The sequence below is a fragment of the Bombina bombina genome, chromosome 5, assembly GCF_027579735.1.
Source record: "Bombina bombina isolate aBomBom1 chromosome 5, aBomBom1.pri, whole genome shotgun sequence".
Lineage (NCBI taxonomy): Eukaryota > Metazoa > Chordata > Amphibia > Anura > Bombinatoridae > Bombina > Bombina bombina.
In genome coordinates, this window is record NC_069503.1 from 404,330,494 (window position 1) to 404,356,865 (window position 26,372).

The following is a 26,372-nucleotide window of genomic DNA, read 5'->3' on the forward strand; positions in this document are numbered from 1 at the left end:
CCTTTAAGGGACGTCATCCAAGATGGCGTCCCTCGAATTCCGATTGGCTGATAGGATTCTATCAGCCAATCGGAATTAAGGTAGGAATATTCTGATTGGCTGATGGAATCAGCCAATCAGAATCAAGTTCAATCCGATTGGCTGATCCAATCAGCCAATCAGATTGAGCTCGCATTCTATTGGCTGATCGGAACAGCCAATAGAATGCAAGCTCAATCTGATTGGCTGATTGGATCAGCCAATCGGATTGAACTTGATTCTGATTGGCTGATTCCATCAGCCAATCAGAATATTCCTACCTTAATTCCGATTGGCTGATAGAATCCTATCAGCCAATCGGAATTCGAGGGACGCCATCTTGGATAACGTCCCTTAAAGGAACCGTCATTCGGCTAGTAGGCGTCGGGAGAAGAGGATGTTCCGCGTCGGAGGTCTGCAAGATGGATCCGGAAGAAAGAAGATTGAAGATGCCGTTGATAGAAGACTTAATCCGGATCATGGACCTCTTCAGCTCCCGCTTGGATGAAGACTTCATCCGGATCATGGACCTCTTCAGCTCCCGCTTGGATGAAGACTTCAGCCGGATCATGGACCTCTTCAGCCCCCCGCTTGGGCTTGGATCAGGACATCGGAGGAGCTCTTCAGGACGGATCGGTGAACCTGGTATGGTGAAGATAAGGTAGGAAGATCTTCAGGGGCTTAGTGTTAGTTTTATTTAAGGGGGGTTTGGGTTAGATTAGGGGTATGTGGGTGGTGGGTTGTAATGTTGGGGGGGGTATTGTATGTTTTTTTTACAGGCAAAAGAGATTAATTCTTTGGGGCATGCCCCGCAAAGGGTCCTGTTCAAGGCTGGTAAGGTAAAAGAGCTTTGAACTTTAGTAATTTAGAATAGGGTAGGGCATTTTTTTATTTTGGGGGGCTTTGTTATTTTATTAGGGAGCTTAGAGTAGGTGTAATTAGTTTAAAATTGTTGTAATATTTTTCTTATGTTTGTAAATATTTTTTTATTTTTTTAACTTAGTTCTTTTTTATTTTTTGTACTTTAGCTAGTTTATTTAATTGTATTTATTTGTAGGAATTGTATTTAATTAATTTATTGATAGTGTAGTGTTAGGTTAATTGTAGGTAATTGTAGGTAGTTTATTTAATTAATTTATTGATAGTGTAGTGTTAGGTTTAATTGTAACTTAGGTTAGGATTTATTTTACAGGTAATTTTGTAATTATTTTAACTATTTTAGCTATTAAATAGTTCTTAACTATTTAATAGCTATTGTACCTGGTTAAAATAAATACAAAGTTACCTGTAAAATAAATATAAATCCTAAAATAGCTATAATATAATTATAATTTATATTGTAGCTATATTAGGATTTATTTAACAGGTAAGTATTTAGCTTTAAATAGGAATCATTTATTTAATAAGAGTTAATTAATTTCGTTAGATGTAAATTATATTTAACTTAGGGGGGTGTTAGTGTTAGGGTTAGACTTAGCTTTAGGGGTTAATACATTTATTAGAATAGCGGTGAGCTCCGGTCGGCAGATTAGGTGTTAATAATTGAAGTTAGGTGTCGGCGATGTTAGGGAGGGCAGATTAGGGGTTAATACTATTTATTATAGGGTTAGTGAGGCGGATTAGGGGTTAATAACTTTATTATAGTAGCGCTCAGGTCCGGTCGGCAGATTAGGGGTTAATAAGTGTAGGCAGGTGGAGGCGACGTTGTGGGGGGCAGATTAGGGGTTAATAAATATAATATAGGGGTCGGCGATGTTAGGGCAGCAGATTAGGGGTACATAGGGATAATGTAAGTAGCGGCGGTTTACGGAGCGGCAGATTAGGGGTTAATAATAATATGCAGGGGTCAGCGATAGCGGGGGCAGCAGATTAGGGGTTAATAAGTGTAAGGCTAGGGGTGTTTAGACTCGGGGTACATGTTAGAGTGTTAGGTGCAGACGTAGGAAGTGTTTCCGCATAGCAAACAATGGGGCTGCGTTAGGAGCTGAACGCAGCTTTTTTGCAGGTGTTAGGTTTTTTTTCAGCTCAAACAGCCCCATTGTTTCCTATGGGGGAATCGTGCACGAGCACGTTTTTGAGACTGGCAGCTTGCGTAAGCAACTCTGGTATCGAGAGTTGAAGGTGCGTTAAATATGCTCTACGCTCCTTTTTTGGAGCCTAACGCAGCCTTTATGTGGACTCTCGATACCAGAGTTATTTTTATGGTGCGGCCAGAAAAAAGCCGGCGTTAGATTTTCGGGTCGTTACCGACAAAACTCCAAATCTAGCCGACAGTAAATAAACGTACAGCAATTCTTTAATTGTGATATATAGAGAAGGTCACTACTTTGGTATAAGCTTTACAGCATAAGAACCAACATTTACTGCATATAAGATAATTTATCATATGCTAGAGCTGCGGAATCTGTTGGCGCTCTACAAATAACCAATAATAATAATAATAATAATAATAATAATAATAATATGATAATTTATTTGAGGATATGTAATCTGTATAAGGGAAATATTACTCATGATCTACTGTATATACATGCACTATAAAAGGCAATAACAAAAATATAAAGTTAAATCATAAGCCACTATGTTTACAAACATGTTTGTTTTTCAGTATATAATCATTTATAAATAATACTGCATACAGTAGTGTTTTTTATGAACCATGCATAACATATATCAGGGAACATTTTAGTGCTTAAACGGTATCCCTTTTTTCAATGTTCTCCACTGACTAAGTAATCAGGTTAGCTTGACACAGCACCTTCAGCCACACAATAAATTTAAATAGAGGCCTAGAGACATTAAGGGTGGCAAATTCCCTTTCAAATTACATTATATATATATATATATATATATATATATATATATATATATATATATATATATATATATATATATATATATATATATATATATATATATATAAAAACAAACATTATGCTTACCTGATAATTTTAATTTCCATCTGTACGAGGAGAGTCCACGGTTTCATTCATTACTTGTGTGAAATACTGAACCTAGCCACCAGGAGGAGGCAAAGACACCACAGCCAAAGGCTTAAATACCTCCCCCACTCCCCTCATCCCCCAGTCATTCTGCCGAGGGAACAAGGAAAAGTAGGAGAAATAACAGGGTATAAATGGTGCCAGAAGAAAAACAAAAGAAATTTAGGTCCGCCCAACGGAGAACTGGGCGGGAGCCGTGGACTCTCCTCGTACAGATGGAAATTAAATTATCAGGTAAGCATAATTTATGTTTTCCATCTTAATATGAGGAGAGTCCACGGCTTCATTCATTACTTGTGGGAAACAAATACCCAAGCTCTAGAGGAAACTGAATAAAAACCGGAGGGTAAAAGAGAGGCGTACCCTAGTCTGAGGGCACCACAGCCTGCAAAACCTCTCTCCCAAAATCATGCTCCTCAGCCAAAAATATAGGAAAGTGGAAGAAGCCTTCTGCCCTCTGCGCTTCCCCGAATAGACAACAAACAATGCTGAAGTCTGTCTGAAATCCTTCGTAGCTTGAAGATAAAATTTCAAAGCTCTAATCACATCCAAGTTATGAAGTAACCGTTCCTTAGGAGAAGAAGGGTTAGGACACAAGGAAGGAAATACAATCTCCTGATTAATGTTGCAATCAGACACAACCTTAGGGAAAAATCCCAACCCAGTGCAAAGGACAGCCTTATCGGCATTACAAACCAGGTGAGGAGGCTCACATTGCAAGGCCGCCAACTCAGAGACTCTGCGTGCTGAAGCAATAGCCAGTAGAAAAAGAACCTTCCTAGACAGTATCTTAAAGGGACAGTCTAGGCCAAAATAAACTTTCATGATTCAGATAGGGCATGTAATTTTAAACAATTTTCCAATTTACTTTTATCACCAATTTTGCTTTGTTCTCTTGGTATTCTTAGTTGAAAGCTTAACCTAGGAGGTTAATATGCTAATTTCTTAGACCTTGAAGCCCACCTCTTTCAGATTGCATTTTAACAGTTTTTCACCACTAGAGGGTGTTAGTTCACGAATTTCATATAGATAACACTGTGCTCGTGCACGAGAAGTTATCTGGGAGCAGGCACTGATTGGCTAGACTGCAAGTCTGTCAAAAGAACTGAAAAAGGGGCAGTTTGCAGAGGCTTAGATACAAGATAATCACAGAGGTTAAAAGTATATTATTATAACTGTGTTGGTTATGCAAAACTGGGAAATGGGTAATAAAGGGATTATCTATCTTTTAAAACAATAAAAATTCTGGTGTAGACTGTCCCTTTAATGTCAAGAGAATGCATAGGCACAAACGGAGCCCTCTGCAAAACCCTAAGAACTAGATTCAAACTCCAAGGAGGAGCAGAATGTCTAAATACAGGCCTGGTCCTGGATAGAGCCTGAACAAAAGACTGTATATCAGGAGGCTCAGCAAGCTTCTTGTGTAACAACACAGATAGAGTCGAAATCTGTCCCTTTAAGGAACTGGCGGCAAGTCCCTTCTCCAAGCTGTCCTGGAGAAAGGAAAGTAGGGATATCCATGAGACTCACACCAGAGAAAGTAGGTCCTCCACACCTTATGATAGATGTTCCTGGCTTGAATGAGAGTATCAATCACTCTCCCAGAAAACCCTCTCCTGGCTAAGACTAAGGGTTCAATCTCCACACAGTTAGGCTCAGAGAATCTAGATTTCAATGCACAAAGGGGCCCTGTACCAGCAGATCCCTGCGACAGGGCAACCTCCATGGAGGAGACAATGACATCCCCACCAGATCTGCAAACCACATTCAACGTGGCCACAACGGAGCAATCAGAATAGTTGATGCTTGCTCCTGCTGATGCAGGCCACTACTCGAGGTAGAAGTGGTAACGGTGGAAATATGAAGACTAGGTTGAATCCCCAAGGCACTGCTAAGGCATCTATCAGTTCTGCCTGGGGATCTCTGGACCGCAAACTGCATCTGGGTAGCTTGAAGTTTAGTCTGGACGCCATGAGATCTATCTCCGGAGTCCCCCATCTGTTGCAAATCTCCACAAATACTTTGGGGTGAAGAGACCATTCTCCCTGATGAAAGGATTGTCTGCTGAGAAAATCCGCTTCCCAGTTGTCCACACAGGGGATGTGGATCGCTGACAGGGAGCAATTGTGGGTCTCCGCCCACTCCAGAATCCAAGATACTTCCCTCATGGCTAGGGAGCGTCTTGTTCCCTCCTGATGGTTGATGTAAGCCACAGAGGTAATGTTGTCCGACTGTAATTTGATGAACTGGGACGAACCCGGGGGGGGGGGGGGGGCAAGCCCTCAGAGTGTTGAAGATCGCTCAAAGTTCCAGGATGTTGATCGGAAGAAGCAACTCCTCTCGATTCCACCTGCCCTGTGCCTTCCTGGCACCCCAAACAGTTCCCCATCCTGAGAGGCTCGCATCCGTAGTCACAATCTCCCAGGATGGTCTCAGGAAGGATGTCCCCTGGGACAGTTGATCTGGACAGAGCCACCAAGAGAGGGATTCTCTTGACCGGATGTCCAGACAGATCTGTTGGGATAGATCTGAGTGATCTCCGTTCCATTGCCTCAGCATGCACAACTGAAGAGGTCATAGATGGAACCTGGCAAATGGAATGACATCTATACTGGATACCATAAGCCCAATCACCTCCATACACCAGGCCACAGATGGTCTTGAGGAGGTCTGAAGGGCAAGACAGCTGGAGGCAATTTTGCAACATCTCTGGTCTGTCAGGAATATCTTCATGAATATGAAGTCTATGATCGTGCCCAGGAACTCCACTCTGGTACTGGGAACCAGAAAACTCTTTCCTGAGTTTGTCTTCCATCCATGAGATCGAAGAAGAAGTAGAAGAGCTCTCTAATGGTCCTCTGTCAGCCGGCAGGACGGAGCCTGGACCAGGATGTCATCCAGATAAGGTGCTATTGCAATACCTCTGGATCTCGCCACTGCGAGCAAAGCTCCTAGAACCTTTTTAAAGACTCTTGGAGCAGTAGCCAAACCGAAGGGGAGAGCTACAAACTGGAAGTGCTGATCCAGAATCAAATCTTAGGAACTTTAAGAGATCCTTGTGTATTGGCACATGAAGGTAAGCGTCCTTCAAGTCTATCATATTCATGAACTGACCCTCTTGAACTAAGGGCAGAATAGACCTTATCTTCTCCATCTTGAATGATGGGACATACAGAAACTTGTTTAAGCACTTTAAGTCTAGAATCTTGGCAATAACCTCCAGAACCCAAGGATCCTGCAAGTTTCTTGTCCAAGCCTCAGTGAAAAGAGATAGTCTTCCCCTACGAGATCCAGAGACGGATCGGGGGCCGTCCCTTCATGCCGGTTTTGTCTTGGTGGGCTTCTTGCTCTGCTTGGCTTTATTCCAAGACTGAGATGGTTTACAAGATCCCTTGGACTGCTCGGGCTTCGTGGCAGGATGCTGTAGTTGGGACTTGATTGAACGAAAGGGACAAAAATTAGGACCCTTAGGTTTATTCTTCTTATCCTGCGGTAGAAAGGCACCCTTGCCCCCCTTGACCGTGCATATGATAGAGTCCAGGCCTGGACCAAAAAGAACCTCTCTCTTTAATGGAAAGGAAAGTAATCTAGATTTGGACATCATGTTAGCAGACCACGACTTCAACCACAAGGCCCTCCGGGCCAGAACAGAAAAGCCTGATGTCTTGGCATTCAAGCGAATAATCTGCATATTTGCATCACAGATAAATGAATTAGCTACCCTCAGGGCCTTAATTATTTCCAGTATCTCCAACTTGAATTATCTCTGACAGAGAATAATACCAATAGGTAGCGGTGTCCGCCACTGCAAGGACCGCCGCTGCAGGCTGAAATACAAACCCCGTGTGCTGAAACATCTTTCTTAACAGGGTCTCTAATTTCTTATCCATGGGTTCCTTAAACGACGAACTATCCTCGAGTGGGATATTGGTGCACTTAGCGAACATGGAGATAACTCAATCCACCTTAGGGACAGATCCCCACAATTCTAGCTGAGAATCAGGAATTGGGAACAATTTCTTAAACAAAGAAGAAGGGGAGAAAGATTAATCAAGTCTCTCCCATTCATTCTTTATAATATTCGCCATCTTTACGAGAACCGGGAAAGTCTGGGTTACCACCCTGTCCTCATAGACTTTATCAAGCTTAGGAATATAAGGTTCCTCGGGTAACTTCAGTTCCGGACTCTCTAGAGTAGCTAACACCTCCTTTAATAAAAAGCGTAAGTGCTGCATCCTAAACCTAAAGTCTGGTTCCTCCGCAACCGGAGATTTAGAGGCCGCAGACTCTGACCCAGAAAAAGAGTCCTCTGAAGTATCAGAGTCCTATGCATCAGCGTATAGTCTAGTCTCAGATACATCCAACGGAGTAGGTGACCCCTGGGAAGGATAGCCATGTTTAACCTTTCGCTTGCGCTTAGCAGTGCGAGGTAAAGCACTGAAGGCCGCAGACACCTCCGTTTGCAACTGATCAGCAAAATCTGGCGGCCACTCCTGCAGGAGGATTAGTAGTGCACTGGGGAGCTGCATGTGTAATCAGAGATGAATGTAGTGGAACGCACCGCACAGGACGGAGACCCCTCAGGTGGACGGCTCAGTGGTACTAAACATCTTGTTCATTAAACATCTTGTTCAAACATCTTGTCACAATAAAAACAGGCATTAGATTTTGGCAAAGAGGGAGTACCCTCTAATGCATCAGAGTCCTCCATAGTTTATGCCTTTAATATGGACTATAGAAAAAATAAATGGCACCTTTATACCCCAATGGCCGGGGCACTCACCACCTCCTATGACACAGGCCCACAGAGAAACCGATTTCGTCTCCGGCAAACGACAATCAGGAAAAGGAAGAGAACGAGGCCACACCTGGTCATATGGAGTGCCATGCAGGACAGCCCCTGCAGCCGCGAAAAAGCATGCCAAACTAAACAGGCTGTGCAGTAATCAAAATGAAGTTAGAACATGTCTGTTCACACATTGCCATAGCCACATCTCACACATGTCGCAGTAAAAAAACACAATAAAGTAATCAAGTATAAATCCCCCCCTGTTCAATAATCACCTTCCGGAGATATTAACCCTTGATTCTATACGGATAAAAGGAGTCACACTGTGACCCTGTCTTCTTGCGTTATCATTACAGGTATAAAAAAATTAAATGATCTTACCAGAATCTACGCAGTGGAACAAGAACACGGCCTCTCAAGTTTGACAGTGTTGTAGCATCGCTCCTGACATGGACTTGAGTCATAGAAAGCAGGCAGTGAAATTCGTCAACACTGATTGCTTAAGAAACTGTTAATACGAGTCTGGATAGTTTCGCAGGAAGAGTCTCCCTGTATTTCCAGACCCTAACATTCGTCAATGCACTCACTGAGAGGCTAACAAGACTACTTAAAGTTCCAGTCCCATTCCGAAGAGTACCACCCTCCATAAGAGACTACTCCGAATCTTCCGACACTTCTCTGCCATCCTCCTGTGACGAAAGGCAAAGAATGACTGGGGGATGAGGGGAGTGGGGGAGGTATTTAAGCCTTTGGCTGGGGTGTCTTTTCCATCTTCCTGGTGGCCAGGTTCTGTATTTCCCACAAGTAATGAATAAAGCAGTGGACTCTCCTCATATTAAGATGGAAATATAAAGGTTAGGAAGAAAAAGGAGAAACCATAGGGTGCAGTGGTGACTGTAGTTTAAACAAAAAAAAATTTACCTGACTTAATTGCCAGGGCGGGCCGTGAACTGGATACACCGCAAGAGAAAGTAATTTATCAGGTAAGCATAAATTCTGTTTTCTCTTGCAAGGTGTATCCAGTCCACGGATTCATCCTTTACTTGTGGGATACCATTACCAAAGCTTTAGGACACGGATGAAGGGAGGGAACAAGACAGGTACCTTTTAAACGGAAGGCACCACTGCTTGTAAAATCTTTCTCCCAAAAATAGCCTCCAAATAAGCAAAAGTATTGAATTTATAAAATTTGGCAAAAGTATGCAGTGAAGACCAAGTCGCTGCCTTACAAATCTGTTCAACAGAAGCCTCATTTTTGAAAGCCCATGTGGAAGCCACTGCTCTGGTAGAATGAGCAGTAATTATTTCAGGAGGCTGCTGGCCAGCGGTCTCATAGGCCAAACGGATGATGCTTTTCAGCCAGAAGGAAAGAGAGGGAGGAGTCGCTTTCTGACCTCTCCTCTTACCGGAATAAATAACAAACAAGGATGACGTAAATAGAATTTTAAAGCAGGAACCACATCAAGATTGTGTAACAGACGTTCCTTCTTCGAAGAAGGATTAGGACACAGAGAAAGAACAACTATTTCCTGGTTAACCCCTTAATGACCGGACCATTTTTCAATTTTCTTACCCTTAATGACAATGGCTATTTTTACATTTCTGCAGTGTTTGTGTTTAGCTGTAATTTTCCTCTTACTCATTTACTGTACCCACACACATTATATACCGTTTTTCTCGCCATTAAATGGACTTTCTAAAGATACCATTATTTTCATCATATCTTATAATTTACTATAAAAAAATATATAAAATATGAGGAAAAAATTGAAAAAAACACACTTTTTCTAACTTTGACCCCCAAAATCTGTTACACATCTACAACCACCAAAAAACACCCATGCTAAATAGTTTCTAAATTTTGTCCTGAATTTAGAAATACCTAATGTTTACATGTTCTTTGCTTTTTTTCCAAGTTATAGGGCAAAAAATACAAGTAGCACTTTGCTATTTCCAAACCACTTTTTTTTCAAAATTAGCGCTAGTTACATTGGAACACTGATATCTGTCTGGAATCCCTGAATATCCATTGACATGTATATATATTTATTTAGAAGACATCCCAAAGTATTGATCTAGGCCCATTTTGGTATATTTCATGCCACCATTTCACTGCCAAATGCGATCAAATAAAATAAATTGTTTACATTTCCACAAATTTTTTCACAAACTTTAGGTTTCTCGCTGAATTTATTTACAAACAACTTATGCAATTATGGCATACATGGTTGTAAATACCTTTCTGGGATCCCCTTTGTTCAGAAATAGCAGACATATATGGCTTTGGCGTTGCTTTTTGGTAATTAGAAAGCCGCTAAATGCCGCTGCACACCACGTGTGTATTATGCCCAGCAGTGAAGGGGTTAATTAGGTAGCTTGTAGGGAGCTTTTAGGTTTAATTTTAGTGTAGTGTAGTGTAGTAGACAACCCAAATTATTGATCTAGGCCCATTTTGGTATATTTCATGCCACCATTTCACCGCCAAATACGATCAAATAAAAAAAAGACTGTTAAATTTATCTCAATTTTAGGTTTCTCACTGAAATTATTTACAAACAGCTTGTGCTATTATGGCACAAATGGTTGTAAATACTTCTCTAGGATCCCCTTTGTTCAGAAATAGCAGGCATATATGGCTTTGGCGTTGCTTTTTGGTAATAATAAGGCCGTTAAATGCTGCTGCGTAGCACACTTGTAATATGCCCAGCAGTTAGGGGTTAATTAGGTAGCTTGTAGGGTTAATTTTTAGCTCTATTGTAGAGATCAGCCTCCCACCTGACACATCCCACCCCCTGATCCCCCCTGACCCCCCTCAAACAGCTCTCTTCCCTCCCCACCTCACAATTGTCACCGCCATCTTAAGTACTGGCAGAAAGTCTGCCAGTACTGAAATAAAAAGCTTTTTTTTTTATTTTTTTATACTGTCTGCAGTGATGGATCCCCCCTTACCCCACAACCTCCCTGATCCCCCCATACATTTCTCTAACACTCCCCTGGACCCCCTCTACATATATGCCTCCATCTTGGGTACTGGCAGCTTACTGCCAGTACCCAATTTGCCCCCCAAATTTGATTTTTTTTAAACTTTTTTATGTAAAGCATTTGTTTTCTGTAGTGTAGCTGGCCCCCCTCAACAATCTACATCCCTCCCCCTCCCAGATCCCTTACTAAAATACAGCATTCATCTGTATTGTTTTTTTTTTTATGCACATTTTGCGTGCGCGCGCACGCGCGCATATGCGCACACACCGCCCCCCGCCCCCCCTGGCCGCACCAGCCCACAATCGCCGACAAGATCAGTAAGAGAGGCAATATATTACAACGGCAAACAGTGCCGATGGTAGCTGCTCCCACCCACCAACGTGAACAAATGTTTAGCCATCAATGGCCGATGCAGAGAGGGCCACAGAGTGGCCCTTTCTGCATCGGTGGGTAATATAGGGGATTGCAGTGATGTCGGTGGGCAATATAGGGGATTGCAGTGATGTCTCAATATCATATCATTTTCGCCATATCTTATGGTAGATTTTCCTGGAGACAGGCTTTCTAGCCTGAATCAGAGTATCTATAACTGACTCAGAGAAACCACGCTTTGATAGAATTAAGCGTTCAATCTCCAAGCAGTCAGACGCAGAGAAACTAGATTTGGATGCTTGAATGGACCCTGTATTAGAAGATCCTGCCTCATTGGCAGTGTCCATGGTGGGACAGATGACATGTCTACTAGGTCTGCATACCAAGTCCTGCGTGGCCACGCAGGCGCTATCAGAATCACCGAAGCCTTCTCCTGCTTGATTCTGGTGACCAGACGAGGGAGAAGGGGAAACGGTGGGAAAACATAAGCCAGATTGAAGGACCAAGGCGCTGCTAGAGCATCTATCAATACTGCCTTGGGGTCCCTGGACCTGGAGCCGTAGAAAGGAAGTTTGGTGTTCTGACGGGACGCCATCAGATCCAACTCTGGAGTGCCCCATAGCTGAGTCAGCTGGGCAAATACCTCCGGGTGGAGTTCCCACTCCCCCGGGTTAAAAGTCTGACGACTTAGAAAATCCACCTCCCAGTTGTCTACTCCTGGGATGTGAATTGCTGAGAGATGGCAGGAGTGATCCTCCACCCACCTGATTATTTTGGTTACAGTCGTGATGTTGTCCGACTGAAATCTGATGAATTTGGCCGCAGCTAGTTGAGGCCATGCCTGAAGCGCGTTGAATATGGCCCTCAGTTCCAGAATGTTTATCGGGAGAAGAACTTCTTCCTGAGACCATAAGCCCTGAGGTTTCAGGGAGTCCCAGACGGCACCCCAGCCTAACAGACTGGCGTCGGTCGTTACAATGATCCACTCTGGTCTGCGGAAACATATTCCCTGAGACAGGTGATCCTGAGACAACCACCAGAGAAGAGAATCTCTGGTCCCCTGGTCCAACTGTATTTGAGGAGACAAATCTGCATAATCCCCATTCCACTGTTTGAGCATGCACAGTTGCAGTGGTCTGAGATGTATTCGAGCAAAAAGGGACTATGTCCATTGCCGCTACCATAAATCCGATTGCCTCCATGCACTGTGCTACAGATGGCCGAGGAATGGAATGACGAACTCGCCAGGTAGTTAAAAATTTTAACTTTCTGACCTCCATCAGAAATATTTTCATTTCTACCAAATCTATTAGTGTTCCCAGGAAGGAAACCCTTGTGAGTGGGGACAGAGAACTCTTTTTGATGTTCACCTTCCACCCGTGAGACCTTAGAAAGGCCAATACAATCTATGTGAGCCTTGGCTCTGTGAAAGGACGATGCCTGAATTAAGATGTTGTCCAAATAAGGTGCCAATGCTATGCCCCGTGGTCTAAGAACCGCCAGAAGGGACCCTAGCACCTTTGTGAAAATTCTGGGAGCAGTGGCTAAACCGAATGGAAGAGCCACGAACTGGTAATGCTTGTCCAGAAAAGCGAACCTGAGGAACTGATGATGATCTTTGTGGATAGGGATATGCAGGTACGCATCCTTTAGATCCACGGTAGTCATATATTGACCTTCCTGGATCATAGGTAAGATTGTCCGAATGGTCTCCATCTTGAATGATGGGACTCTGAGGAATTTGTTTAGAATTTTTAGATCCAGGATTGGTCTGAAAGTTCCTTCTTTCCTGAGAACCACAAACAGGTTTGAGTAAAAACCCAGTCCTTGTTCTGCAATTGGAACTGGGTATATCACCTCCATCGTATGTAGATCTTCTACACAGCGTAAGAACGCCTCTTTCTTTGTTTGGTCTGTAGACAGACTAGAAATGTGGAACCTTCCCCTTGGAGGGGAGTCCTTGAATTCTAGAAGATATCCCTGGGTAACAATCTCTAATGCCCAGGGATCATGAACATCTCTTGCCCAAGCCTGAACGAAGAGAGAGAGTCTGCCCCCTACTAGATCCGGTCCCGGATCAGGGGCTACCCCTTCATGGTGTCTTAGTAGCAGCTGCAGGCTTTTTGGCCTGTTTACCTTTGTTCCAGCCCTGGTAAGGCTTCCAGGTTGCCTTGGGCTGTGAAGCGTTACCCTCTTGCTTTGCAGCTGTAGAGGCTGAAGCGGGACCGCACCTGAAGTTACGAAAGGAACGAAAATTAGCTTTGTTTTTAGCCCTAAAGAGCCTGTCCTGAGGGAGAGCATGGCCCTTTCCCCCGGTGATTTCTGAAATAATCTCTTTCAATTCTATATGGATAAAAGGAGTCACACTGTGACCCTGTCTTCTTGCGTTATCATTACAGGTATAAAAAATTAAATGATCTTACCAGAATCTACGCAGTGGAACAGGAACACGGCCTCTCAAGTTTGACAGTGTTGTAGCATCGCTCCTCACATGGACTTGAGTCATAGAAAGCAGGCAGTGAAATTCGTCAACACTGATTGCTTAAGAAACTGTTAATACGAGTCTGGATGGTTTCGCAGAAAGAGTCTCCCTGCATTTCCAGACCCTAACATTTGTCAATGCACTCACTGAGAGGCTAACAAGACTACTTAAAGTTCCAGTCCCATTCCAAAGAGTACCACCCTCCATAAGAGACTACTCCGAATCTTCCGACACTTCTCTGCCATCCTCCTGTGACAAAAGGCAAAGAATGACTGGGGGATGAGGGGAGTGGGGGAGGTATTTAAGCCTTTGGCTGGGGTGTCTTTTCCATCTTCCTGGTGGCCAGGTTCTGTATTCCCCACAAGTAATGAATAAAGCAGTGGACTCTCCTCGTATTAAGATGGAAATATATATATATATATATATATATATATATATATATATATATATATATATATATATATATATATATATAAAAGAGAGAGAGAGAGAGAGAGAGAGAGAGAGAAGAAAGAGAGAGGAGAGAGAAGAGAGAGAGAAAAGAGAAGAGAGAGAGAAAAGAGAGGAGAGAGAAAAAGAGGAGGGAGAGAGAGAGAGAGAGAGAGAGAGAAAGTGAGGGAGAGATTTACATACTTATATAGATGCAGAAAAAAATAATTTACATATAATGCTTTGATGATAGCATCTGCAAATACAAAATAACAGAATTTATGCTTACCTGATAAATTACTTTCTCTTGCAGTGTATACAGTCCACGGATTCATCCTTTACTTGTGGGATATTCTCATTCCCTACAGGAAGTAGCAAAGAGAGCACACAGCAGAGCTGTCCATATAGCTCCCCCTCTAGCTCCACCCCCCAGTCATTTGACCAAAGGTTAGGAAGAAAAAGGAGAAACCATAGGGTGCAGTGGTGACTGTAGTTTAAACAAAAAAAATTTACCTGACTTAATTGCCAGGGCGGGCTGTGAAATGGATACACCGCAAGAGAAAGTAATTTATCAGGTAAGCATAAATTCTGTTTTCTCTTGCAAGGTGTATCCAGTCCACGGATTCATCCTTTACTTGTGGGATACCGATACCAAAGCTTTAGGACACGGATGAAGGGAGGGAACAAGACAGGTACCTTTTAAACGGAAGGCACCACTGCTTGTAAAACCTTTCTCCCAAAAATAGCCTCCGAAGAAGCAAAAGTATCGAATTTATAAAATTTGGCAAAAGTATGCAGTGAAGACCAAGTCGCTGCCTTACAAATCTGTTCAACAGAAGCCTCATTTTTGAAAGCCCATGTGGAAGCCACTGCTCTGGTAGAATGAGCAGTAATTATTTCAGGAGGCTGCTGGCCAGCAGTCTCGTAGGCCAAACGGATGATGCTTTTCAGCCAGAAGGAAAGAGAGGTAGCAGTCACTTTCTGACCTCTCCTCTTACCGGAATAAATAACAAACAAGGATGACGTTTGTCTGAAATCCTTAGTTGCTTGTAAATAGAATTTTAAAGCACGAACCACATCAAGATTGTGTAACAGACGTTCCTTCTTCAAAGAAGGATTAGGACACAGAGAAGGAACCACTATTTCCTGGTTAATATTCTTGTTAGAAACAACTTTAGGAAGAAAACCAGGTTTGGTACGCAAAACTACCTTATCTGCGTGGAACACCAGGTAAGGTGAATCACGCTGTAAGGCAGATAATTCTGAAACTCTTCGAGCAGAAGATATAGCTACCAAAAACAAAACTTTCTGAGATAATAACTTAATATCTATGGAATGTAAAGGTTCAAACGGAACCCCTTGAAGAACTGAAAGAACTAGATTTAGACTCCATGGCGGAGCCACAGGTTTTTTAGACAGGCTTGATGCTGACTAAAGCCTGAGCAAACGCTTGAACGTCTGGTACCTCTGCCAGAGTCTTAAGTGTAAAAGGATAGACAGAGCAGATATCTGTCCCTTTAAGGAACTAGCTGATAATCCTTTCTCCAATCCTTCTTGGAGAAAAGACAATATCCTGGGAATCCTAATCTTACTCCATGAGTAACCCTTGGATTCACACCAACAAAGATATTTTCGCCATATCTTATGGTAGATTTTCCTGGAGACAGGCTTTCTAGCCTGAATCAGAGTATCTATAACTGACTCAGAGAAACCACGCTTTGATAGAATTAAGCGTTCAATCTCCAAGCAGTCAGACGCAGAGAAACTAGATTTGGATGCTTGAATGGACCCTGTATTAGAAGATCCTGCCTCATTGGCAGTGTCCATGGTGGGACAGATGACATGTCTACTAGGTCTGCATACCAAGTCCTGCGTGGCCACGCAGGCGCTATCAGAATCACCGAAGCCTTCTCCTGCTTGATTCTGGTGACCAGACGAGGGAGAAGGGGAAACAGTGGGAAAACATAAGCCAGATTGAAGGACCAAGGCGCTGCTAGAGCATCTATCAATACTGCCTTGGGGTCCCTGGACCTGGAGCCGTAGAAAGGAAGTTTGGTGTTCTGACGGGACGCCATCAGATCCAACTCTGGAGTGCCCCATAGCTGAGTCAGCTGGGCAAATACCTCTGGGTGGAGTTCCCACTCCCACGGGTGAAAAGTCTGATGACTTAGAAAATCCGCCTCCCAGTTGTCTACTCCTGGGATGTGAATTGCTGAGAGATGGCAGGAGTGATCCTCCGCCCACCTGATTATTTTGGTTACTTCCTTCATCGCTAGGGAACTCTTTCTTCCCCCCTGATGATTGATGTAAGCTACAGTCGTGATGTTGTCCGACTGAAATCTGATGAATTTGGCCGCAGCTAGTTGAGGCCATGCCTGAAGCGCGTTGAATATGTCCCTCAGTTCCAGAATGTTTATCGGGAGAAGAACTTCTTCCCAAGACCATAAGCCCTGAGGTTTCAGGGAGTCCAAGACGGCACCCCAGCCTAACAGACTGGCGTCGGTCATTACAATGATCCACTCTGGTCTGCGGAAACATATTCCCTGATACAGGTGATCCTGAGACAACCACCAGAGAAGAGAATCTCTGGTCCCCTGGTCCAACTGTATTTGAGGAGACAAATCTGCATAATCCCCATTCCACTGTTTGAGCATGCACAGTTGCAGTGGTCTGAGATGTATTCGAGCAAAAAGGACTATGTCCATTGCCGCTACCATTAATCCGATTGCCTCCATGCACTGTGCTACAGATGGCCGAGGAATGGAATGACGAACTCGGCAGGTAGTTAAAAGTTTTAACTTTCTGACCTCCGTCAGAAATATTTTCATTTCTACCAAATCTATTAGTGTTCCCAGGAAGGGAACCCTTGTGAGTGGGGACAGAGAACTATTTTTGATGTTCACCTTCCACCCGTGAGACCTTAGAAAGGCCAATACAATCTCCGTGTGAGCCTTGGCTCTGTGAAAGGACGATGCCTGAATTAAGATGTCGTCCAAATAAGGTACCAATGCTATGCCCCGCGGTCTAAGAACCGCCAGAAGGGACCCTAGCACCTTTGTGAAAATTCTGGGAGCAGTGGCTAAACCGAATGGAAGAGCCACGAACTGGTAATGCTTGTCCAGAAAAGCGAACCTGAGGAACTTATGATGATCTTTGTGGATAGGGATATGCAGGTACGCATCCTTTAGATCCACGGTAGTCATATATTGACCTTCCTGGATCATAGGTAAGATTGTCCGAATGGTCTCCATCTTGAATGATGGGACTCTGAGGAATTTGTTTAGAATTTTTAGATCCAGGATTGGTCTGAAAGTTCCTTCTTTCTTGGGAACCACAAACAGGTTTGAGTAAAAACCCAGTCCTTGTACTGCAATTGGAACTGGGTATATCACCTCCATCGTATGAAGATCTTCTACACAGCGTAAGAACGCCTCTTTCTTTGTCTGGTCTGTAGACAGACGAGAAATGTGGAACCTTCCCCTTGGAGGGGAGTCCTTGAATTCTAGAAGATATCCCTGGGTAACAATCTCTAATGCCCAGGGATCGTGAACATCTCTTGCCCAAGCCTGAGCGAAGAGAGAGAGTCTGCCCCCTACTAGATCTGGTCCCGGATCGGGGGCTACCCCTTCATGGTGTCTTAGTAGCAGCTGCAGGCTTTTTGGCCTGTTTACCTTTGTTCCAGCCCTGGTAAGGGACCGCTCCTGAAGTTATGAAAGGAACGAAAATTAGCTTTGTTTTTAGCCCTAAAGGGCCTGTCCTGAGGGAGAGCATGGCCCTTTCCCCCGGTGATTTCTGAAATAATCTCTTTCAATTCTGGCCCGAAAAGGGTCTTTCCTTTGAAAGGGATATTTAGCTATTTGGATTTTGACGACACATCGGCCGACCATGACTTGAGCCAAAGCGCTCTGCACGCCATAATGGTGAAACCTGAATTTTTTTGCCGCTAACTTAGCTAATTGCAAAGCAGCATCTGTGATAAAAGAATTAGCCAGCTTTAGAGCCTTAATTCTATCCATAATTTCGTCATATGAGGTCTCCCTCTGGAGTGACTCCTCCAGCGCCTCAAGCCATAAAGCCGCTGCAGTAGTTACAGGAATAATGCAGGCAATAGGTTGGAGAAGGAAACCTTGTTGAACAAAAATTTTCTTTAGTAAACCTTCTAACTTTTTATCCATAGGATCTTTAAAAGCACAACTGTCTTCGATTGGTATGGTTGTGCGCTTAGCAAGTGTAGAAAACAGCCCCCTCTACCTTAGGGACCGTCTGCCACGAGTCCCGCCTGGGGTCAGTTATGGGGAACATTTTCTTAAAAATAGGGGGGGGGAACAAAAGGGACACCTGGTCTATCCCACTCCCTAGAAACTCCCTAGAAACAACTAGTTGTGACACATGGAGAGAGGTAGGCGGACTATCCTCATTACCTTCAGTCTGAGAATCATCTAGGGCCACACTTTTAAGTGCAACAATATGATCTTTAAAGTGTATAGACATATTAGTGCAATTGGGACACATTCTGAGAGGGGGTTCCACCATGGCTTATAAACACATTGAACAAGGATTTTCCTTAGTGACAGACATGTTTAACAAACTAGTATTATACACAAGCAGGCTTGGAAAACACTTTAATCAAATAAAAAACACAATTTGAAAAAAACGTTACTGTGCCTTTAAGGAAAAAAAGAGCACACAATTTTACAAAACAGTGAAAAATGCACCAATCCTTTTGAAATTTTCACAGTATGTCACTAAGGCTTTAATATGATTGCACCACAAGTTTCAGAACAATTAACTCCTTAATGCCCAAACCGGAGCAGCCTAAAGCCAACAACCGGTTAACTAACTACAGCACCTTGCCACAGCTTACTGATGTGGCCCTACCTGCCCTTAGGGATCAGTTTTGGGGAAATAAAGCTTCTTTTAAGTCCTCAATCAGCCTCTGGAACCTCCATGTGAAGCAGCATGAAACTGTATTTCAATACTAACTGCGGATCTGAGGCGCGAAATTAGGCCGCTCCCACTCCACTCCGGAGTTGTAAGGCCTACCAAAATCACTTCTAGGTGACTAAATTTATGCCATGTGGAAAATAACCCCAGAAAAACACTCCAAAGTGCTTAAAAAGTGTCTCCAACGAGTATTTCTTAAAATAAATAATCGATTGCCCTGCATTAGTGTCAACCAGCCTATTTAGCCCTGTTAAGTAAGCATTCAATTCTATACTAAGTCTCAGAACATAGCTTACCCTCCCCACATGGGGATCTTGTCAGTCTCTAGCAGTCTTGTCTAGAAAAAAATGACTGAACATACCTCATTGCAGTCAAGCCTGCAAACTGTTCCCCCCCAACTGAAGTTTTCTGGTACTCCTCAGTCCTGTGTGGGAACAGCAGAGGATTTTAGTTACAACATGCTAAAATCATTTTCCTCCCAGCAGAATTCTTCATCACTTTTCTGCTAGAGAGTAAATAGTACAAACCGGTACCATTTAAAAATATCAAACTTTTGATTGAAGATATAAAACTACAAATCTAACACCACATTCACTTTACCCTCCCGTAGAGAGACCCTAGTGCAAAGAGAATGACTGGGGGGTGGAGCTAGAGGGGGAGCTATATGGACAGCTCTGCTGTGTGCTCTCTTTGCCACTTCCTGTAGGGAATGAGAATATCCCACAAGTAAAGGATGAATCCGTGGACTGGATACACCTTGCAAGAGAAAAGGACACATCATTCTGTTCTTTAGAGGGTTGATTACTTTCACACACACACACACACACACACACACACACACATATATATATATATATATATACAGATAGATAGATAGATAGATAGATAGATAGATAGATAGATAGATATACACACAGTATATACACACACACACAAATACATATATTTATCTATTAGCTATTTATTTATTTATCTATCTATATATATACAGTTTATATATATATATATATATATATATATATATATCTATATCTATATATATATATATATATATATATATATATATATATATATATATATATACACTATACACTCTCAGTAATTATTGAGTTCAGGTGCTTTAGCCACAAACATTGGTAACAAGTGCATAAAATCAAGCACATAACCATGAAATCTTCATAGACAAACTGTGGCAGTACAAATGAGTAGTATTGAATAGTTCAGTGACTTTTGTAATTTCTAACCTTTTAGATCTGTCCCTGCAACTGTACTATGATTGTGAAGTGGAAGCGTCTAAGAGCAGCCAAGTCGTGAAGCAGTGGAAATGTTTTCTTTGAAGTGATGAACAATGCTTCATAATCTGGCAGTCTGTTAGAAGAAAGTATGTGTGGAGGATGCTAGAAAAACCCCTTGAATAGTCATCTCAATGCTACAGGATACAAGACATTTTAGACACTTCCAACTTTGTGGCAACAGTGTAGGGAAGGCCCTTTCCTTTTCCATCATGACTATTTCCCTTTTGCAAAAGCAAAATACATGGTTTGCGAGTTTGTTGTGAAGGAACTCAAGTGGCGTGCACAGAGGCCTGACCTCAACTGAGCCAACATCATTTCCTGACCTCACAAATGCCCTTTCACTAAATTGGCACACATTCCCACAGACATACTGACAAATCTTATGGAAAGATTTCCCAACAGAATTGAAAGAGGAAAAAACGCACATTGGGGAGACAGGGTATTAATGCCCATGATTTTTGAATGGGGTGTCCAATAACCTCATATAGGTGTGATGGGCTACACGTATGTGTGTGTGTGTATATATATATATATATATATATATATATATATATATATATATATACATACAGGTATATATATATACATACAGGTATATATATATATATATATATATATATATACATACATACAGGTATATATATATATATATATATATATATATATATATATATATATATATATATATATATATATACACACGCACACATTCACTCTATACTGTCCAAAAGTGTGTAGCTTCATGACCATCACACATCACACCTATATGAGGTTATTAGACATCCTATTCCCACATACATAAATATACACATACACTATACACTCCTCCTACAAATTATTGAGCTCAGGTGCTTTAGCCACAACCATTGGTAACAGGTGCATAAAATCAAGCATATAACGAGTGCTATTGATTTAACTTGAGCAGTGTTATGATCATTGTGTCACTAAAATTGATAAGCCAGCTCAACTTTATTTTTATACTTAGCCAGCAGACCAGCAACTACAGTATTCAAGCTCTACTCACCTTGTTTGATGTTGTATTTCCTCTGCAAAAGAACTCATACTTTTTTTTAAAGTACCTGAAACAAGATAAACACAAAATTATAGATTTATCTCTACACAAATACAAATTTGCCAGATTGCGTGTGGAGTGCTATTTAACGTACCCTACTTGTGCGCAAACCCGATCGTGTATTCTCTTGTGAGCCAACCAAACGTGGTTCTTCATATAGCAGAAAGTTTTATTTATTCATGAATAAATATTTCTACATATATTGGTTTTTTTTTGGTACAATGTATATTTATACCTATATATATATATATATATATATATATATATATATATAGGTATAGATTTACACACATTATTATATTCAGGTATAGATTTATACAGATACATATATATATATATATATAAATATATAAATATATATATATATATATATATATATATATATATATATATACAGTGCAAACACCCGCAATAAAATCCTCAAGCTCAAGCGCAAACGTTTGCACTCCACTCATAATCTGGTCTTAATATGGCTCTCCCATATAGAATTACCTGGTAGTGCCTTGCAGAAAAAGAAATGCAATTATTAGCTTAAACAAAAAAGTACAGACAATACAAGCCGTAGATTGACAGTGATACATGTTATAAAGTCTACACAATAGCAATATACATAGAGGGCTAGATTACAAGTGGAGCGCTAATTTATCACGTGCCCTAAACTGGCAAATTTAAAAAGTTTACAGGTGCAATAAATGCAACAAGTGACTGGTCATTACTATTGCAAGCTTGCGGTAGCAATTAGCGCTCCGAAAATTAACCAGACTTCAGACCTCTGGTTAATTTTCCAAAAGTGCCCCAATTCCCCCCCCCCCCCCGAAATGTTTGTCTAGTGTGGGTCTTGAAGATAAAAAAATATTAGCAATTTTATTTCACAAAAAAAAAAAGACGACACAAAGCAGTTTTTATGAGTTAAATCGAGCATGTGTGGGGTGTTAGAAAAAAAAAAAAACGCACTGAAAAGTGCCTTTACATTGAGGTCCATAGGGACTGTGTGTTCTCTATAAATATATATGTATATGCTTATATACAGATATATTTATGTTTTAATGTGTGTATATACACATATAAACACATAAATACTGTATATATGTATACATATTCATATATTTTTAATCATTGCTGTGCGACTTACCCCCTTTCGCTGCGCTAGGTCTCAGCCATGTCTCACAGCATGGGAACCAGGCTCACACTGGAGCCTATGCCACACATTCGCATTGCGATATACTTGTAATACCAGCACACATTTGCGTGCGCTGGTATTACTGAGGGGAAAACAAATATTGCGCTTGCGTAAGCGATATTTCGCACTCCACTTGCAATCTAGCCCACAGTAAGGTGTAGAATTAAGTTTTGCAATAATTTTAGCGCCATGAATTGTTTAAGTCCAGCTATGTTGGATGACTATAAAATAAGAGACACTTCAAATATAAATAGATATACAATGCTAAAACATATAAAAGGCATACTATGGTCAATAAATTACATTAGTCTAATAATATGCTAAACTAAATAAACCTAAAAAAAACGTATACCCAAATGAAAGTTAGTGGCCACTCTTGGACCTCTGACGTTAAATGTAAAGAAGGGGGTGAAAATTGGCGAATATTTCAACAGGGTCCCTCTTGGACCCATTCAAAATTAATTTGCATAACTGTGAAATGCGAATCTATATCAAAGAGATGTAGAGGAAGCACTTCTAAATAGATCCCACTAGTAATCTATCTTATATTAAAGTGAGAATGATTCAACACTCCTATCATTCAAAATTATAAGGAGAAATTATATAGGTTGTGTCTTAAGTATAAACCTCCTTTTATAGTGTTAATAATTAACTTTATATACCCCTCCAAAGCTTCATTGTTACCCTAGAATCATACTGAGAAATGTAGTGTTATACAACTAATAGGAGGGCAATAGAACGTTTAACAGAAAATCGTCCCTAGATATTGAATATGCAATACTCAGATACTCCCCATACTATTATAAAATCACTCATAAGTGCTATAAGAATATGGTGTATAAATAACCTCCTAAAACAGATTGAATAAAATAACAAAGGGTATTCCTTTGATTATATGTAAGGTCTCTATTAAACCTATAAAGTTAAATTCTGTTATAAAAAGGAAAACCAAGGTAGGTAAACCAGACAGGATTATGCATAAACCATGAAGGAAAAAATAAATAAATGCAAGAGAAATTGACACCCTTCCGAGAATTAGGCAACAGGAGTCAAATCTCTAATAGTCACTAAACGAAGTGTAGTATAAAACAACTATCACACTGTACATTAATTCAACCATCTTCAATAATACACTGAAAACATACATAAGTACATTTAGAGATGGGGAAGCACACATCTGAGTGAGTATAGGAATTAAAGCCTAGCATATCATATTATAATATTAATTAACCTTTCCTTCAAACGGTATTTTTGAAACTCAAGGATATGCACCTCAACCCCATCAATAAAAGCTCAGCCTAAACACAGCCTAGAAAAACTAAATTTATGCTTACCTGATAAATGTATTTCTTTCCGGGCATGGAAAGTCCACAAAACATTCTAATTACTAGTGGAATATTTATTCCTGGCCAGCAGGAGGAGGCAAAGAGCACCCCAGCAGAGCTGTTAAGTATAACTCCCCTTACCCATATCCCCCAGTAATTTGGCCAAAGGGAAACAGAAAAAAATATATTACAAGGGTATAGAGGTGCCTGACAACTATACAAAAAACAACAACTGCCGTCTTAAATAGAATAAGGGCAGGTCGTGGACTCTCCATGCCCGAAAAAAAAGAAATTTATCAGGTAAGCATACATTTTGTTTTCTTTCCTATGGCATGGAGAGTCCACAACACATTCTAATTACTAATGAGAACCAATACCCAAGTTAGAGGACACAGAATGAATAGGGAAAAAGAACAAGACAGGCGGACCTAAACTGAAGGCACCACCGCTTGAATAACTTATCTACCAAAATAAGCCTTAGTTGCTTGAAGATAACATTTAAGAGCATGCACAATATCCAAGTTATGCAAAAGATGTTCCATATGAGAAGAAGGATAAGGACAAAAAGAAGGAACAACAATTTCCTGATTTATGTTGCGATCCGACACTATCTTAGGAAGAAATTCCAACTCAGGACAAAGGACCGCCTTGTCCGTATGAATAAAAAGGAAAGGGAATCATACTGCAGACTCGAAATTCGGAACTCTGCGAGCAGAAGAAAACCTAGGAGAAGAAAAACTTGCTAAGATAACAACTTAATATCATCAGAGTGCATAGGCTCAAACTGAGCCTGTTGCAGAGCTTAGTAACAAGAAAAGTCTTCATGGAGAAGCAACAGGCTTAAACACAGACCTGAAACTAACTAGGCCTGAACAAAAGATACAACAAAAAAAGGGTAGAAACCTGACCTGAGAATCACTTTCCTACAAAATAAACCCTCCATATCTACTTGGAGAGGACAATCTATACGTGGTACACTTGTGAAACACCACTATAGCCCACTATATGTAGACAGTCTCAGAATATGGGTGAAGAATCACCCAATCAGCATCTCATACAGTCAAACATCCGAGGAAGAAGGACAAAGTAAGGAAAAGAGAAATTCAGACTGAAATTTCTAAAATCGCTAGAAAGCCCACCAGAACTGTTCGAGGATCACTTTATCTGCAACCGAACTGGTAAGCAAGGAGCTTAGACAAAAGCTATCCAAAAACTAGGCAGAGAACAATTACCTGCTCAGGGATCTTGTTTCCAGTAGACCACACCTGGAAAAGGAAAGCAAAAAAGTGGTAGAAAGAAGACTCTTCCCACAAAACATGCGAATCACCAGCATTATAACTAAGGAACTCAATGTTCCGTCCTGATAGTTGAAATAAACCCCTCTAAACAGATTTCATATTGACATCAGATAAACTTTATTGAACCTAGAAGGTACCAGACTACCAGAGCCTGGACTCCAGCTCTCAGCATAGAGAGCTCAACTTAGAAAGCAGCTAGATTAGAACCCTCAACCTTCTGGTTGGTAGGCAGATGTGGCAATTAGTTTTGATATAACATAATAGGGCATACTTTTACTGTTGCTCTTAATACCATATAATATTATAAAAGTGGGGATGCATTATTTCTTTGCCATACCCAGCTTTCAATTTATTGTCAGAGATTCTATTAACCCTACAGCTCCTAAGTGTGTTTTTAAGTGTGTGTTTTTCCAATTTTAATTGTGCTTCTAATAAAAGTTAATTTTTAATTCATAATAGCTGCCATCCGCAATTTTGTATTGCGCATCCATTACTTGACTTTCCATATGTTATCCGTAGTGGGCATAAATATAGCAATTTGAACCCCTAGAGTGCTATATATGTAGTCTTTGTAAGATACGGCTGGTTCAGCCTATCTTATTGTTTGCTCAGATGTGGCAGTTACTGAGCCACAAAGTTGACCCTCTATAAAAATTGGACAGAGACTCCGACTGAGTCGACATCTCCAGAGTTCCTAATGGAACACAACTGCTCCCCAACCATATGATTAGTCTCTGTGGAGACACATTCCCAGAAGGTATCAATAAGATACTGTCTTGAAACCAATGAACCTGAATTTGCTGCCAGGACAGAGAGACCTCAGTTCAGGGGGCTAGGAACATCCACCGGTAGATAACCAAGCGATCCTCAATTCCATGGAGAGAAAAAGAAGAAAAATAGATACTGAATAGTACATACTCCTAATTTTTTATTTCAGAGAACGCTTAAAAATAGGCCGTTAAGCTTGCTGTTAGGCAGACCTTCCTAAATGCCTATCATTGCTGTATACACAGCCGTTAAGCTTAGCTATGGTAAGAATAGAGATTCAGAAACCATTCCAGCAGGAGATTACCTTTGGGCTAAAGAAGAAACACCAATTTCCGATGGTAGCCACAGCAATAAAACAGAAAGTAAGAAATCATCAATGTACAAGTAGTTGCAGTTGAACTCGAACTGCAAACCTA

The 26,372-nt window shown here is 41.3% G+C and overlaps 1 protein-coding gene across 1 annotated transcript in view; it reads right to left on the minus strand.

The window, feature by feature from the left end:
* The window catches only part of NEK10 (NIMA related kinase 10), a 1,556,164-nt gene that overhangs the window by 331,816 nt on the left and 1,197,976 nt on the right, over positions 1–26,372 (minus strand). The window contains exon 27 of the mRNA XM_053715742.1: positions 21,338–21,392. Coding sequence (XP_053571717.1) covers positions 21,338–21,392 — 55 coding nt within the window. The remainder of the gene's footprint in view (positions 1–21,337; positions 21,393–26,372) is intronic.